This window comes from Merops nubicus, unplaced genomic scaffold (assembly GCF_000691845.1).
Source record: "Merops nubicus isolate BGI_N331 unplaced genomic scaffold, ASM69184v1 scaffold6051, whole genome shotgun sequence".
In the NCBI taxonomy this organism is placed as follows: domain Eukaryota; kingdom Metazoa; phylum Chordata; class Aves; order Coraciiformes; family Meropidae; genus Merops; species Merops nubicus.
Window position 1 is genome coordinate 13,937 of NW_008588926.1, and position 14,788 is coordinate 28,724.

A 14,788-nucleotide genomic window follows, 5' to 3' on the forward strand; every position below is an offset into this window, starting at 1 on the left:
TGAAGAGATGACCAGACATCTCTCCTAACATTTAACAGGAGGACAACCCACCCAGAATACCAACTCGGGAGCGCTGCGTGCTCAGGAGATGGGATTTAAAGGCCAGAACAGGACTGTCACTTTGTCAAAGATGGGTCAGTTGCTGTCCTTCTAGTGTTTTGGAAGAAAGGGACATGGTGCATTGATAAAAAAAAGACTCCTCCCACCCTCAAACAAGGGAACAACTCTGCACACGTGTGCCAACCGTACGGACGTGCCGATCGTTGGGGTTTCCAGTTTGGGGCTGTGGAAAGTGGGGTGTTCCATAAAGCTTGCTTGCCTCACAGCTCCAAAGAGCATTGGCCTCCCAAGTCCAAGGCTGGTTTGGTCTGACACTTCAACACTGGAGTGGTCTTGGATGCGTGTGTATTACCAACGCCGTACGAGAGCAGAAAGAAAGGGGGGAAAGAAAGAACTGCAGATAAATTGTTCTACACCTTGGCAAAGCCACCTTCCAACTCCAGAAGAGCTGTCCTTGCTGCTCCACGTGCAGAGGCCCCCAGTTAATGCTCTGCATCCATAGCATCCAAGTACTTGGCTTCGATGATCCTAGGGAGCAGGTTATACCTAAGATTGAACCAGAGGGATAGAATTAGTGCTTGTTTGTAGTCACTGGAAATGTTGTTTGGTTGTCCCAAGACTCTCAGTTGAGTTTGTCCATGGCCATGCATACAGAGTCACCCAGATGAAATGGGGAAAGGAAAAACAACCAACCCTCCAAGCAAACACAGCATTTCTAGGAAACACTGTGGAGCTTCTCCTGGAAGAACCCTCCTCATTCCACTTGAAGAGGAAAGAACATCCTCAGAGAGCCCTCAGAGAAAAGTCACTTTTCACTTTGTGTCACCACAAAGTCTTAAGGTGCTGAAACCATAGCACCTCACCCAACCCACAGCTATGCCCCTGGTTTGGGCTGGGGAGGCAGGTGGTAGCTTCCTGCTGCCTCCAGTTCAATAGTGGATGAGTTGCTTTGCCAAGGATCATAATTTATTTCTAATTCCCACTTTCTTCACCACTTTCCCTAGACTAGGAATGCTGGCTCAAAGACCTACATACAAGGGTAGGTCTTGTATATGGGATGGACAGGGATCTTCAGGTAGCCTAGGTCACTCCTTTCAGCTCTCACCACAAAAGCAGCTTTAATGGACCACCCAGGAGCTTTGGTCTTTAGAGAAGCATCATATATATGAGCAAGACTTGAGGCCATGGCAAGGTCTCAAGAGCTGTGGCCTTCATTCCTCCAGCTGCTGGTATGACTCCATCCCTACCTGTGTCTGGATTCTCCACTGGATCATGGAGACAGTGATTCCCTTAACTTTTGTTTGCAAGAACATCCTCATGGCTTAATGTATTTGGGTGAGAAAGATGTGGCACTGTGATGATACACCATGGAGCAGTGCTCATTAAATCCTACTGCATATTTAGTTTGACACTTTCCTTGCTTAAGAAGGAAGTTGTTCTTCAGCTGTTCCAACAAGGCACAAAACACTAGAAGATCAGTTTAAGACCTGGAAGGGCCTTTTCTATAGTTGTGCAAGAGATCCCAAGCATCACTTCTTAGTGAGATGTACCAGGATCTGCTTCAACAGACCCATCAGGAAATAAAATGCTTGAGAGCTGTAGGAACATAGACAAGCATGACAGAGAACTTGGAAAGAAGATTCTTCCTCTCTGAGCAACCAAAAAATAGTCATCTCAAATTTCTGACTCAAAGCCAGGAACTGAAGCTACCCAGAGATCACATTTTCCTCCAACAGGCTCCTCTCTCCTGCAATACTGAGAAGCCACTGAAATCCATTCCCTTTCTCATTAGCACTACCCCAGGGGAAAAAGATGGTCCCTGCCCACTGACAGTGCAAACCCTCCATCTGAGGCTGCTGGACAGATGGAAATGTGGCTTTGAGACAGACAAGTGACATGGCTGGTTTTTTGGATGGGACACTGAACCACAACTCACTCATCTGGGTTTGATTCTTGACTTTGACCCCTGGCTACTGTCCCATCTCCTCTTCATCCCTTCACTTCTTAAACAAAAAAGGGGAAAAAAAAGATATTTCATTTTTTTCTTCTCTGTCTCAGCTGTTTAGAGTGCCAAATCTTTGTGAAAAAACCTTGTTAGCTACAGAGCTCATGCATCATGGTGCTGCCACCGTGGCTGGAGCCCACAGAAACTACACCAAGGCAAAAGAAATTGGAGAACAGAAGAGAAAGGGCAAATTTCTATGTTGTGCCAGGGAGCACCATCTTCCCCTTCACAGCAGGGCTGATTATCCAGCTACTAGAAAGAGAAATGAATTATCAACAGAGCCAGCAAAAGGTGACAGCACCTTCTTTATTCAAAAGATATATTTGCACCACTACATTATCTGAGCTCTTACTACAAAATCAGGTTCTTTGACAGCACTCTCTTCACACTAATTTAGCTTATTGCTCTCCATCCAGTGCTTGAATGTTTGTCAAAGTGTGTCCCACGTTTTCTTCTCTGCACTGAGCAGAGACTTGCAATTCCCACAGGAGTCAATCATCCAGCACTGCACACAGTTGAAGTGTTTACCAACCCCTTCACCAGCCACCCAAAGTGATGCCTGTGTGGAGGGTGGGTGAGAGATTCTCACTACAGGAACAATCATTTCAGTGTTTTCCAAGATTTTGTTTATCTTTAAGAAATCCAGCCAAATCTCTCTAACCTGATCCTCTTGAAAGCTGTCATAGCTCTGACATTTGCTTTTGTTTTAGAAGGAGCTGGTCCCATCAGCTTGGGTTTTATCACCCAAGCAAAACACCCCAATAGCTGCCTGGGCAGATTATCACTTTGGTAGCCCTGAGCTTTGAGATCAGACAGAAAAATCTCTGAGTCTGCAAGTTCAAAGATGACCAGATGCTGCTGGGTGCCATGGTGGCCTAAAAATAAGTGGACTGGAAAGAGATTTGTTCCTTTCAAGATCTTATTTTGGCTTCTCATTATATCCAAAGGACAGGGAGCATGAATGATTTAATTGGAGAATGATAGACATTCACTCTTAATGAGCATTAAGGAAGAAATTAGTTAAATTCTTCAGTGATTCTCTCTGAAGACTGCAAGGTATTGCAGGGTCCTCCCAGTTTTAAAGGTACATTTATAGACTAAGAGTGGCCAGTTTGACCTTACTGATCATTGGCAACAGCACTCAACAGTGCAGGAGGTCTCTAAGGTCACCACAACACAGGGTAAGGGGTAAGGATTCCTCTTAGAAAAAGTTCCTAGCTCTGCTCTGAGCACAGGCCTTAGGAAATCAAATTGCAAAGCAAGAAAGAACATTATTGGGGGATATGGTTTAGTGGTGACTTGTGTGATTATCAAATACCACCTAGAGGGATGGCAAAGACTACAGCTTCTTGAGAAGATCAGGGATCTCACACAGTGCAGAAGGAGACTTATTTGCCTCTCTGCTAGCTAGAAGAGTATCTGCCAGCCCAGAAGCCTTTGCACAGCAATCAGGCTCTCTGCACTATGCCTCCTCAAGCCTGAGGAGATGGTGAAGGAGGGGTGCTCATCACCCACTTCCAGCATCTTGCTACTCAGGAAAATACCCTCTGTCCTTCTAGACCACTCAGACTTCCTGCAGTCCAAGCCTGGAATGGGGAAAAAAAAGAATGGGAGATAAAAAAAGGCAGCCAAGCTACATACCTGATGGGGATCATCCCTATCATGATGAGTGGGAAGATCATCTTCATGTAGGGCAACGGTGACATGCCAAAACCACAGAGGATGAGGAGCTGCAGGACCTGCAAGCCTGTGAAGTAGTGGATCTTCCTCTGGGGCACTCGTCGGATGTAATGTGTTGGAGGGTAAGCAGTCTGGGAAGAGAAGGATGACACATCAGATATGCAGCAACCTGGGCTTGGGGCTGCAGAACACAGCCCCAGGTTTTCACAGCAGGGTTTGACCCAGGTCATCACTTCACACATGCACACAGAGCACAGCAACAGCAGAGTCCTTCACAGGTTCAAGAGCTGAACGTGGGATTGGTAGGGTTAAAGTGCCTCAAACAGCACTGGCAGCAACACACAGAGGGGGGTGATGGCAAGCAGATGAATTCAGGTGGTTGTTGCTGCTGGATGGTTACTCCACCTAAACCCCAGCTCCTCATTTTATAGCCTTCTTGTCCACTGCTGATCATGCTCCATGCTTGGACCACACCCTTGGTGGTCCAATCTCTTGGCTGAACTCCAGCAGGGGAAGACCAAGAGATGAGATTGAGGAGGTGCAGGAAGAGCCTGTGCTCAGACTAATAACTCATATAAGCTATTCATTTTTGAGAGAAAGGGAAAAAAGTGACATTAATAGGCTAAATATCACTGGTGGTTTCTTTTGACAGTGACTTGCTCACATCTGAGCACAGGCTTTGACTCACTGTCTATACATCAATGAGGAGTATGAGCGACTGTCTGCTGGCACTGGTACAGACTCAATGGATTTCAGAGTCTGCCATGACTCATTAAAAGGTTTCCAGAAAAGGGAGATCTCCATATCTGAGAATACTTTTTCATTTTCCAAACCAACGCTTGGAAAATTCCACATATAATTTGCACTAAACTCCAAAGTAATATTCCACAGACATCAGTGACTACTCAAAACTCGCTCAAAAATTGACATGACAGATGGAATCTTCACCCAGATTTCACAGTTTTAACCTCTGGGATGTCATGTTAAGACACAAAGATAGATTAGCAGAGATGCAGAGCCAAATGTTGGATTTTTTAAGCCTTTTTTACATAAGAGAAGGTGAGCTGGAGACTTGTTATTGCTCCCAGGTACCACCTACACTGCAAAGTAACACCTGTAATGGAGATGGCTTGAAAAACCATCTTCCAGATTTGTTTTCATCCCACATCAGAAGGGTTTCAATAATACAAGCAATTTAATTTCAAATTTAAATCCTACCTCATGGTATTTCACACTAGCAGAAAGGAGAGTGTAAAATATGGCCAAAAAATTTGCCTGTTCTGAAGCTTTACTGGGAAAATCAGAAATCACCATTTACTGACAATTATGAGTGTGCTTTTTAGTATTTGTCTTATTGTTTTTTTTTCAATGCACATGCTCTGCAGCTGACAGGACATCACAGTGGGTTTTTAAAGCTTGAACACCCCACACTGAGTGAGTAACAGCTTGTACAATAGTTCCCTTACAAAGCCATTGTCTGAATCTATTTTTGGCTCTCACTCTGCACAGTTTAAGGGGTGTCTTCTCTGGTAGCAGCTCTCCTGGTTCCATTTACACACTCATTTTTTGCCTTCTGGAGTTAAGGGTTCCAGAGCAATTCTGAGCAGACTGAAAAGAGAAGGATTATATGAGAGACATTGCTCTGAACAAGAAAGCTCAAACACTTTTTGGGGCAGAAAGATGCAGCAAGCAATTTAAGCAGAATTGGCAAGACAAGTGGGATGCAATGCCATGCAATGAACAATTCAGCCACCATGCTGAGCACCAGCAGCTGTCCACACCAGCTCCTAGCACAGTTTCATAGAATGGTTTGGGTTGGGAGGAACCTAAAAGATCATCTACTCCCAAATCCCTGCCATAGGAAGGGACATTCCCACCAGAGCAGGTTGCTCAAAGCCCCATCCAACCTGACCTGGAACACTTCCAGGGATGGAGCATCTACCTCTTAGCCAACTTGTCCTGTATCTCAGTCCCTTCACAGTGAAGAACTGCTTCCTATTTTTATGTATATTTTAAAATATTTTGTTATATTTTATAATTAGGAAGAATTCCTACCAAAATTCTTCCTAATTTTGGTGCTATGGCTGCAAACAATTTCTCTCTCTATTCCACCAGGCTGGTGCCCCAGTCCACGTACCTGTTCTTTGAGCAGGAGAGCCACCCTTTCAAAGAGCTGGTTCCCATCAATGGAGGTCAAGGCAATGTAGAGGAAAAGGCCATAGAGGACTGGTTTTGGGATCCACTGGAGAGGGAAAGGGAGGAGCAGAAGCGAGAGGCCAACCAAGAAGTTTGCCACTAGACTTGTTAGCCGGGTCTCCTTCACGCTCACGATCCTGGAAACAAGAAAAGAGGGTTTAGGAGAACAGGATCATATCCCAGGGTCCATGGAAGCTTCCTGCTGGAGCTCAGCACCCTGTGTGGGTGCAGGACATGTGCCACTCGGGAAGGGGAAGCTCATCTCCACCACACTGAGATCAGCACTTCTGACTCTGAGAAGGCAGAGCTCCTCTGGCTCTGGGCCAGGCACTTAATCCAGCAGCTGGGAAAATGCCAACTTCTCCTTCTGTAAAAGCTCCACAAATCCTATCCTGAACTAAATTGCCCTCTAGACTAACTCTGCTTAGCACATGGCAGGAAAAAACCCCAACCAAGCAAGGATCCTTTCCTTGGGCAGTAATCCTCTCCTCAATTTACCCGCTGCATAAGCAGTTGGCTTCTAGCCAGAAGAAAACTCATCGACTTCTTTGGCAATTAATGTGTTAAAAGCATAAAAAACCTGCACTCTCTTGGTTCTGAGTCAGCATTTCTGAGGTGTGTGAGGATCTCCTTGTTTACATGGAAGGGAAGGCTGAGAGCACTAAGAGCTAGAAATCTAATTCTGCTGTGGATAATAGCAGCTGAACTGCAAATTGCCTATTACTATGCAAAACATGTAATTAATTAATGCAAATTTTCCAGAGCTGACAGACCACAGATTGATTTATTTTTTTCTTTTGTGAGAAAAAAGGGAAAAAAAGGCTGACAGAAAAGCAGGCAGCAACTTCAGAGCCTGCTTGGAGGGTGAGGGGAGGTTGCTTTGTTTTCTTTTCACTTCAGCTAAACCTGTGATCATCTCTTAGTTTGAAAAATATTCCCAGAAACAATAGGAGGAAAGAAATACCTCATCCTTCAAGACTACTTATAGAGAAAAGGAGGTTTCTTCATGTAAGTTTTTCTTTTGAGAAGACAAATCCACCAATTCAATGGATGAGCTGGATAAATGCCATTACCAGGAGAAGTGAATACCATTATCAGGAGAAATTCTTGTTCATAGACTGTTTTGGTGTCATCTAGTGGCTTCATTCCCTGGATGTGAGACCTCATATTCTGAATTAACCTGTACCCAAAAGACTCTGAGGATTAACACAAGAGCCAGCCACAAGCTCCATCAAACACATTTCCCTCTCTTCCACATGCCCTGCTGGGACTTCATAATCCCTTTCTGTCCTAAATAAGATTTCTTCCCAGGGAATTCTTTCAGTATTAAGTTTTTGAGAACCTTCAGGTCAGGTTGAACTTCAAATCTCTTTATATATTCAAGAGCATAATGAAGCTGTGGGGAAGAAGGAGCCTTCCACACCTGTATTTAGAGAGAGGGGGAAAGGGAAACAGCCTAAGGCTTGCTCTCAGGATTTGGATAATGTGATGGAATTAACAGGAGTGGTCACAAGACCTAAGGAACAACAGATAACAGACAGTACACAAAGTCCTGAGGACAGCATTTGAATTCCTTGGTGAGTAGTGGGGCAGGTTCCATGTGTTATCCAGGATTACCATGAGAAGATGCACAGAGAAGACACAGGAGTTGTTAACCTCTAAGTAACTCCCTTTCCTCTGGCTAGATTTAAACAGCAGAAACTACAGCTTTCCTCCTTCCAAAAAGAATTGATTCAGATCCTCTTGCAAGTCTCCTATGTCAAGAGTTCCCTGACAATGCCTGGAGAAGCCAAGGGAGAGTAGAGCACTTCTCTCCACTCTTATCTGCACAGTGCTCTTGCCAGCTCTAGAAGAACTAGGACATCACCTATGTGGACATATTTTGGCACCTCTTCCCACTGCCTCCAGTTCTGGATCACCACAGGAGTCTTGGAGATGAACAGAACCCAGCAGCTTAATCTGATAGTTTGATAAGGGATGGTCAGACTACTTCAGAGCTACCAGAACCACTATGAGCCCCTCAGGCAGCCCAGTAAAGCAGGAGGGAAAGGATGCACTGAGTGGTTCAGCCTCATCCAGGTACAGAGAGTTCCCCTGGCTTCATCATTGGGCAAGATACAGAGGAAGCACTTCTGCTACTTCAGGCAAAGATCTAACCCACTGCTGGGCATGCTCACGACCTGCAAGTGTCAGTCCAAGCATGCACCAGCCTGCTGGGTTCCTTGCAAGAAGTCATGCAAACCAAAGAGCTCAGGATCAAAATTCAGGCTGAAGCCACCCCATTTCAACCAGAGGCAAGTCTGCAGGTCGAGCAGCTCAGAGGAGCAGTCCTTTGGTAAGGCAGTTTTGAAGTTCATCAAGTTTTCTGCTGTCATCTCTTGGGGATGCAGCAATCATAGCAATGAGAAGTATTTGATCCCATACAAGATGTACTGCAACTACTAATGCCACTTATTAAAGTAGTTTGGAATTTCTCATCAGAACACAGTTAAAATTGCTTGTAATTAACTAAACATGAGGTATTGAAAGCTGAAGTTCTCAGCAGCAAACTGGTCTTCTTCCAGTTCCAGCACCTTTGTTATTTCCAGGGTAAAGACAGGACAAACAGCCACATTAAAGTCACAGAAGAAACTCTGTAATTTGCCTGTGTTTGGCCCTTGAGGCAACAGCTCCAGAAAAATGAACTAATGGAGATTAAAGAGTGTAATCCAGGCTCATTTGCTCAGAACCCTTTAAACACAGCTAGCACAGGATTAGCCATTGCTGACCTCCTCCATGTGAGGAACAAGAGCCTTTCTGCACATTGCCACATGAACCCAAGTGGTTACTCTACAGGGGAGAGGAAGATCTTGCTTTTGTTGTGACAGATCTTTATTCTTGTTTATATCATCCTCCTCACTTTGAGTGCAGGAAAGGAGCTTGCCGAGGGAGCCAGCACTGAAAAAAACCCTGATTTTCTAATTGAATTTCTGTATGCTGCTTTTTCAGCAGAGCTGCCTAAGAGGGGAAAAAAAAAAGATGACAATGTTGCTTAGAGACTCCTGTTTATAACTTAGTGCTTTAAAGAGAATAAAACCCTTCAGTCTCAAAAGGAGCTGAAATAACTAGGAAATCCTTGTTCCCTTTTTTAGTCCCGATATTCAGTTTGCAGCACTCATGTGCTGATTTGTCTCCAGCAGAGGAGGAGCTGTGCTGCAAGAGAACATGTTGAGAGAGATCAAGGCATCCTTCAGCTCTTTCATGGTAATCACTGAAGTCATATTTAGGTTAGTACAGCTGAAGAGGGCTCTCCAATGCTCTTTTTGGGCAGGAGCAAAGGACAAGGGCAGAAAGTAGTCCTTAGCAGGAGACTTGACTTTGCCAAGGAGAAGCCAGACTGCAGAATCCAGACAGTGCATGGCAAAGCATGGAAAAAACCCACAGGTATTAAAATTGACAACACAAGACACAGGAGGGAGCCTTGGCATGTTTCAAAGTGTAAATTCTGTATCTCAAAGAAATGGAGAGCAGAGGTGTTCCAGAGCAGATCACAGAATGCTAGGGGTTAGAAGGGACCTTTTGGGGATCTTCTAGTCCAACCCACCTGCTAAAGCAGGATCACCAACAGCAGGGTGCCCAGGGTCACAGCCAGGAGGGTTTGGAATCTCTCCAGAGCAGGAGATTCCACAGCCTCTCTGGGCAGCTGCTCCAGGCTTGGCCACCCTCACCCCAAAGAAGTTTCTCCTCCTGTTTAGACAACCTCCTGGGTTCTCGTTTGTGCCCACTGCTCCTTGTCCTGTGGCTGGGCACCACTGAGCAGAGTCTGGCCCCAGCCTCTTGCCCCCCGGGGCCCTTGAGCTCTTGCTCAGCACTGCTCAGATCCCCTCTGAGGCTTCTCTTCTTCAGCTCAGCAGCCCCAGGGCTCTCAGCCTGTCCTGGCACAGAGATGCTCCAGTGAAATCACCAAGTTCCTTTTTCTGAGATAGGGTTTAGCCTTTATTCAGGACTGATCTGGTTGTAGGAAGAGCTAATGCCAACACAATACCTACGGGAACATGAGCCTGAGGGAGTGATCCCCAAGGAAAGGTCTGTTCAATCATTGTGGGGAGCAGCAGGACTCAGCAATATCCAGATGAAAAGTGAAATCTCTCCATCACTGACCCAAAAAGCTGCTGAGTCAGGTTGGGCTGGGCCATCTGGCACCAAGAACAGCAAGAAGGCAAGACTGGAATGAAAAGACAGACCGACTCCATCCCTCAAAGTAAATGACCACTTAGCCTCACTTTTGATAAGTGGCAACTCTGAAAATGGAAATCAAGACAGGATAATTAAAACTAATGGCATGAGAGTGGAAATTACCAGTTCTGAGGTGGAAGCACTTAACTACAACATACTGAGATCAAACAGACCAGACAATCTCTATTTGGGAGCAAGTTTCACAAGAAATTATGTTTAAGTTTTTTTCTTTTTTAACCAAGTCTCTGATAAGAGTGTTTTGGACAAGTCAGAACAGCAAAAAGCTGGTCTTAAATAGAAAACTGACCTGTGCATGTCACTTTTGCTTAAAACTGGGGGAATTTAATCAGCCTCTTGCCTCCCTGAAACGTGGCAGAAGATGCTATGGGAGCTCTGAAATAGTGCTGCATTTTTCCTACCCTTCATAATAACCACCAGGCAGGTTTCAGGCAATGAATCAGACTGGATTTTTTCTGGTGAAGACATCTGGAAAGATCTGGTCAAAACACCTCCCTCAGTTTCCACAAGGTTAAATCTGAAAAAGGCCTTGGCCGACTCTTGCAGAAAAGAATTTGCACCAGAGTGGGTGGAATTCCTGCAGGCTGCCACCTGCAAGACCAGAAATTTGTGGCTGTCCTAAAACAAGTGTTTTGGTGAAGGGGCATGGAGCCAGGTCATGCTGGTGGAGGTGGCTTCATTTGGTGCATCTCCCTTCCACCTTCATACCCTGCAGGTCTTCAAGGAGACAAAACTCCCCGACCATGTAACCCACCGTACCCAAAGGGTTAAAAACCCACAAAGGACACCAAAAAGACCCAAGAGAGCTTCGTGGTTCCTACTCACGTCTCATAGATGTGTCCATTTTCAACCCTCTCCTCCACATAGGCCAGGGCACGGACGTGCATGGGGGAGTGAGGGAAGGCAGCATGGATCCAGGGGAGGCCGAAGACAGACAGCCCCGTGTTAATCAGTGCAACGAGCAGGAGGTCCCAGTGATAAGCTGTTCCCTTCACCAACCTGAAACGAGAGGTTTTGGGGAGGGCAGTTACACCCTGGGAGAACTGTCCTTGCTGAACTGGAGCTCAGAGGCTGAACACCAAAGTGCACTTCCAGGCACGGAGAGATTTTACACTCCTCCTGCTTTGCAGCTGCTGTTAGATGAACATGAAAGGTGATGAAACTTGAGCGTTTGCTCCCAAAGCAATCACCTCCTGGAAAGAACAACGTGGAGCAGAAAGAAAGGCCAGCCACTAAAATAACAGCCCATGAAAATTTCAGTGTTTTGCCACTACATTTATTGCAGCATCCACTCCAAATACACACTTACATCCGCTGGCAGAGTCCACACGGGGAGAAACCTGGGCTTAGGTTGCCAAACTGGTGTCACTGAAGCTTCCCCACCTGTCCTGGTTTTAACCCTCAGCTTCCTCCTTCCCCACAAACAGAAGAGGAGCTTGATATGCTGCAGTAACCCCTTTATTATGTTATTGTTACCACATAAGATGATGGGACAGGAATTCATGAAACTTCAGCTCCCTTCACTTCACATGAGTTACACAGAGAGCAGCTCCTAACACTAAACACATTTCACTTTGCCATGATTTTTTTTCTATTTGCCTCTTTCCTGAATGTATCCATCTGGTACCTACTTCTCAGTTACTATGAGCCAAGTTTAGAAAAAGTCTGGGGAAGGATTCAGCTCTCTGAATTTAATACTTGGCTTAAAGGTCTAGAGCTGTGTTTCTGCTTGGCCATCAGAGCAGGCAGCAGTTGACACCTTCACACAAGGGATCAGCTGAATTACTCCCCAAGAACCATCAATTGGAAAAGGAGCACCACTCAGGTGTCTTAATTCCACCCAAGCAAGCTCTGTTCAGTGCCTAAGCAGAGAGCTGGAGCCATCTGAGATGCTCTAGGACACGAGGTGCATGGAGCTTGTAGACATGACCTAGCACCTGAAGATCTATGCCTAACATCTGTCTCAAAGAGCAGTAGAAGCTGTTTGGGCAGCAGAAATCTCAGATGGGGTTTGGTTTTGGAACAAAAAGAGCCCTTCTCATGAAAGGCTCACCTCTATTGCCCAAGGAGGCCACAGGGTGACTAAGTCAAGGAGATGTCTACATGGCAATGCCTCTGAAGCTGGAAGGTGCTGGCAGGAAGGGTGGGACTATTAACACACTTCCTGCCTTGGCTCACACCTTGAAAACACAGTCCCTGCTCCTAAGCTGCTTTCTCAGAGCAAAAACACCTCCAGCATCCCTGGGGTTATGGTTTGATTGTCCTGCCTGCCCTCTTCAAAGGGCTTTCTATGTATAAAGGCCACACATCTAAGACCAGCAGCATTTTCATCCCCTGGGACAGAGTCTGGTCTCAGCAGAGAGCACACCGGTGGACTTCAAGCAGGCATCAATTCCCTCCTATTTTTTTTCTACAGGAGAAAATTACATTGGGTAGGACACCAAACAGCACATTCTATTTGGCTGCTAGAGACAACAGTATTTTTATTCTGTGATGGTACCACAGAAGGTGCCAAATCCTTGTTTTTCAATCTCTACAAACCCATGCCCTCATACCTGAGCAGCATAAGCTCAGCCCTAGAACAAGGCGTGATGAAAAATGCTACGAAGAACTCCAAAGAATATTTTACATTCCTTAAAGACACTAGTGGAAAACACCAAATGTTTAAAAAACTCACATTATGAAAGAGATGACCCACTTACATTACAGATTTATGAAACGCTTAAAAGGATAGAATAAAGATAAGAGGAAAAAAAAATCATGGCCAAAGAAAAATGAATTAGCATACATGAATATGAGCTTGTCTCCTCTCCCCTAATTCAGTGTCACTCCAGCTACAAGATGGGGAATGCTAATGTATGTTATGCAAGGAGAGAACCCTCCCACGCCTTGCATTAGCAAAAAGTCCTCTGAGATGTGGTGGTTTCCCTGGAAAAAAAGTCATATATGTTCATTCTTGAAATCATCTCTGATTGCAGTTGGCACAACACCATCAGAGGGAATCTTTTAATAGGGCAACATCGAGTTTGCACATAAATCAGACACTGTTTTGCTTCACTTCCACCTTTTCTGCTGGAGACTAACAGCTCTGATCACTTTTCTGATGCTCAGCTTCAGCATATCATGCTAGGACATTTATCCAGGTTATTAACTTTTCTGTTTTCAAAAAAAAATCCTCTGTAGTGCAAGAGCAAGAGTCCACGTGCCAGACACTCCCTAAACACCTAGAGGTAAACCCACAGACCTCAAACCACACAAAATATCCACATAAATGTTCACATGGGGCAAAGAAGAAACAGGCTGAGGTGATGAGCTCATGGATGCTTGGTATTTTTGAGTTAGAATCATAGAATCCTTTAGGTTGGAAGGGACCTCCAAGATCATCAAGTCCAACCATTGAGCCATTAGGGCTCTGAAGTCCTCTGCTAAAACAGATCAGTCACTGCCACAACATTGTGCTTTGGGCATGGTGAGGAGTTTCACAGTAGAGTCACTTTCCTCTGTGACAAGAAAACCTCTGAAGAACACATCCCAAATATCTTGTTTTCAGACAAGCTGTGCTAGGGAGAGCCTCGAGGACATGACTCCAGAGAGGAAGAGGAGTACCAGAAGCATTACCTGTTCTCCGGGGCGTTGGTGAGCGACGCCACGATGTTCTGCTCTATGAAGAAGAGCATTGAGAGGAGGAACCCCAGCCCCATGGCACTCATCACCGACCCAATGGAGAGGGACTGGACTGGGGCCAGCACGAACAAGCTCTCAGATGGGTTGTAGTTAAATTTGGACACTGGAAAGAGGAGGGGAATGGTGTTAGGAGGTACCTTCTTGTCCAACCATCCGTATAGACTCAAGTAATGTTTTACCCACACCACAAACTCTTGGGAACTGATGCAACAAACCAGGCAGGTGGGAACCAGAAGACCAAAGACAACAGATTCATCTGGGTGGCTTAGTTTAATTTTTCCTCCATCCTCTTAGAACTTGGCTGCCAGGCTGATTTGACAGATTACTGCCAGTTCTAAGTGAGGCATTACTTACCTTTGAGCAAAACAAAAGAGGGAAGCTTGTTTTCCAGAGATGCAAAGCATTATTTTAGATTAGAAAACCTGATTTCTAACCAGCACTAAACAACTGACAGAAGCATTTTAAAACTTCCTCACACCCAACAAGCCATGCAAGGCATTTTAGTCTAAAATGCCCCCTACTTTCCTGCCATTGGAAGAAATCCACGACTGGGGATAAATCACATATGGCCCCACATCATTTTACAATCCAAATGGATGGAAGGGCCATCACAGAAGAAAAAAAAAAAGCCATTTCTTGTTTCCATACATTTCCTCACATCATCCACTCACGTCACCACAGGACAATGCAATTCCTGTCCCCATTATCACTTCCTGATATGGAAAAGCTGATCTATTTGGCCAATGAATGGTGCCTCATTTTTAGATTTCCTTGTGTAACTTAGGACTGCCCAGATGCTCTGCACCATTTCACCTAAATGAGGAAAACGTAAACTGGAGACAAAGAGGACAGGCTGGGATCATCAACTCTACGTCTGTGTGACTGGCAACAACCCTTCCTGCCTGCTAATTAATCTGCCCTTTGTTCTTT

At 45.2% G+C, this 14,788-nt stretch overlaps 1 protein-coding gene across 1 annotated transcript in view; it reads right to left on the reverse strand.

Annotated features, from left to right (window-relative positions):
- Nucleotides 1-542: 542 nt before the first annotated feature.
- The window catches only part of SLC4A11 (solute carrier family 4, sodium borate transporter, member 11), a gene marked incomplete at its 5' end in the record, with an annotated part of 55,575 nt that continues 41,329 nt past the window's right edge, over nucleotides 543-14,788 (reverse strand). Inside the window, 5 exons of the mRNA XM_008949403.1 lie at nucleotides 543-606; nucleotides 3,707-3,876; nucleotides 5,883-6,078; nucleotides 11,000-11,173; nucleotides 13,793-13,961. Of these exons, the coding sequence (XP_008947651.1) occupies nucleotides 543-606; nucleotides 3,707-3,876; nucleotides 5,883-6,078; nucleotides 11,000-11,173; nucleotides 13,793-13,961 (773 nt within the window). The remainder of the gene's footprint in view (nucleotides 607-3,706; nucleotides 3,877-5,882; nucleotides 6,079-10,999; nucleotides 11,174-13,792; nucleotides 13,962-14,788) is intronic.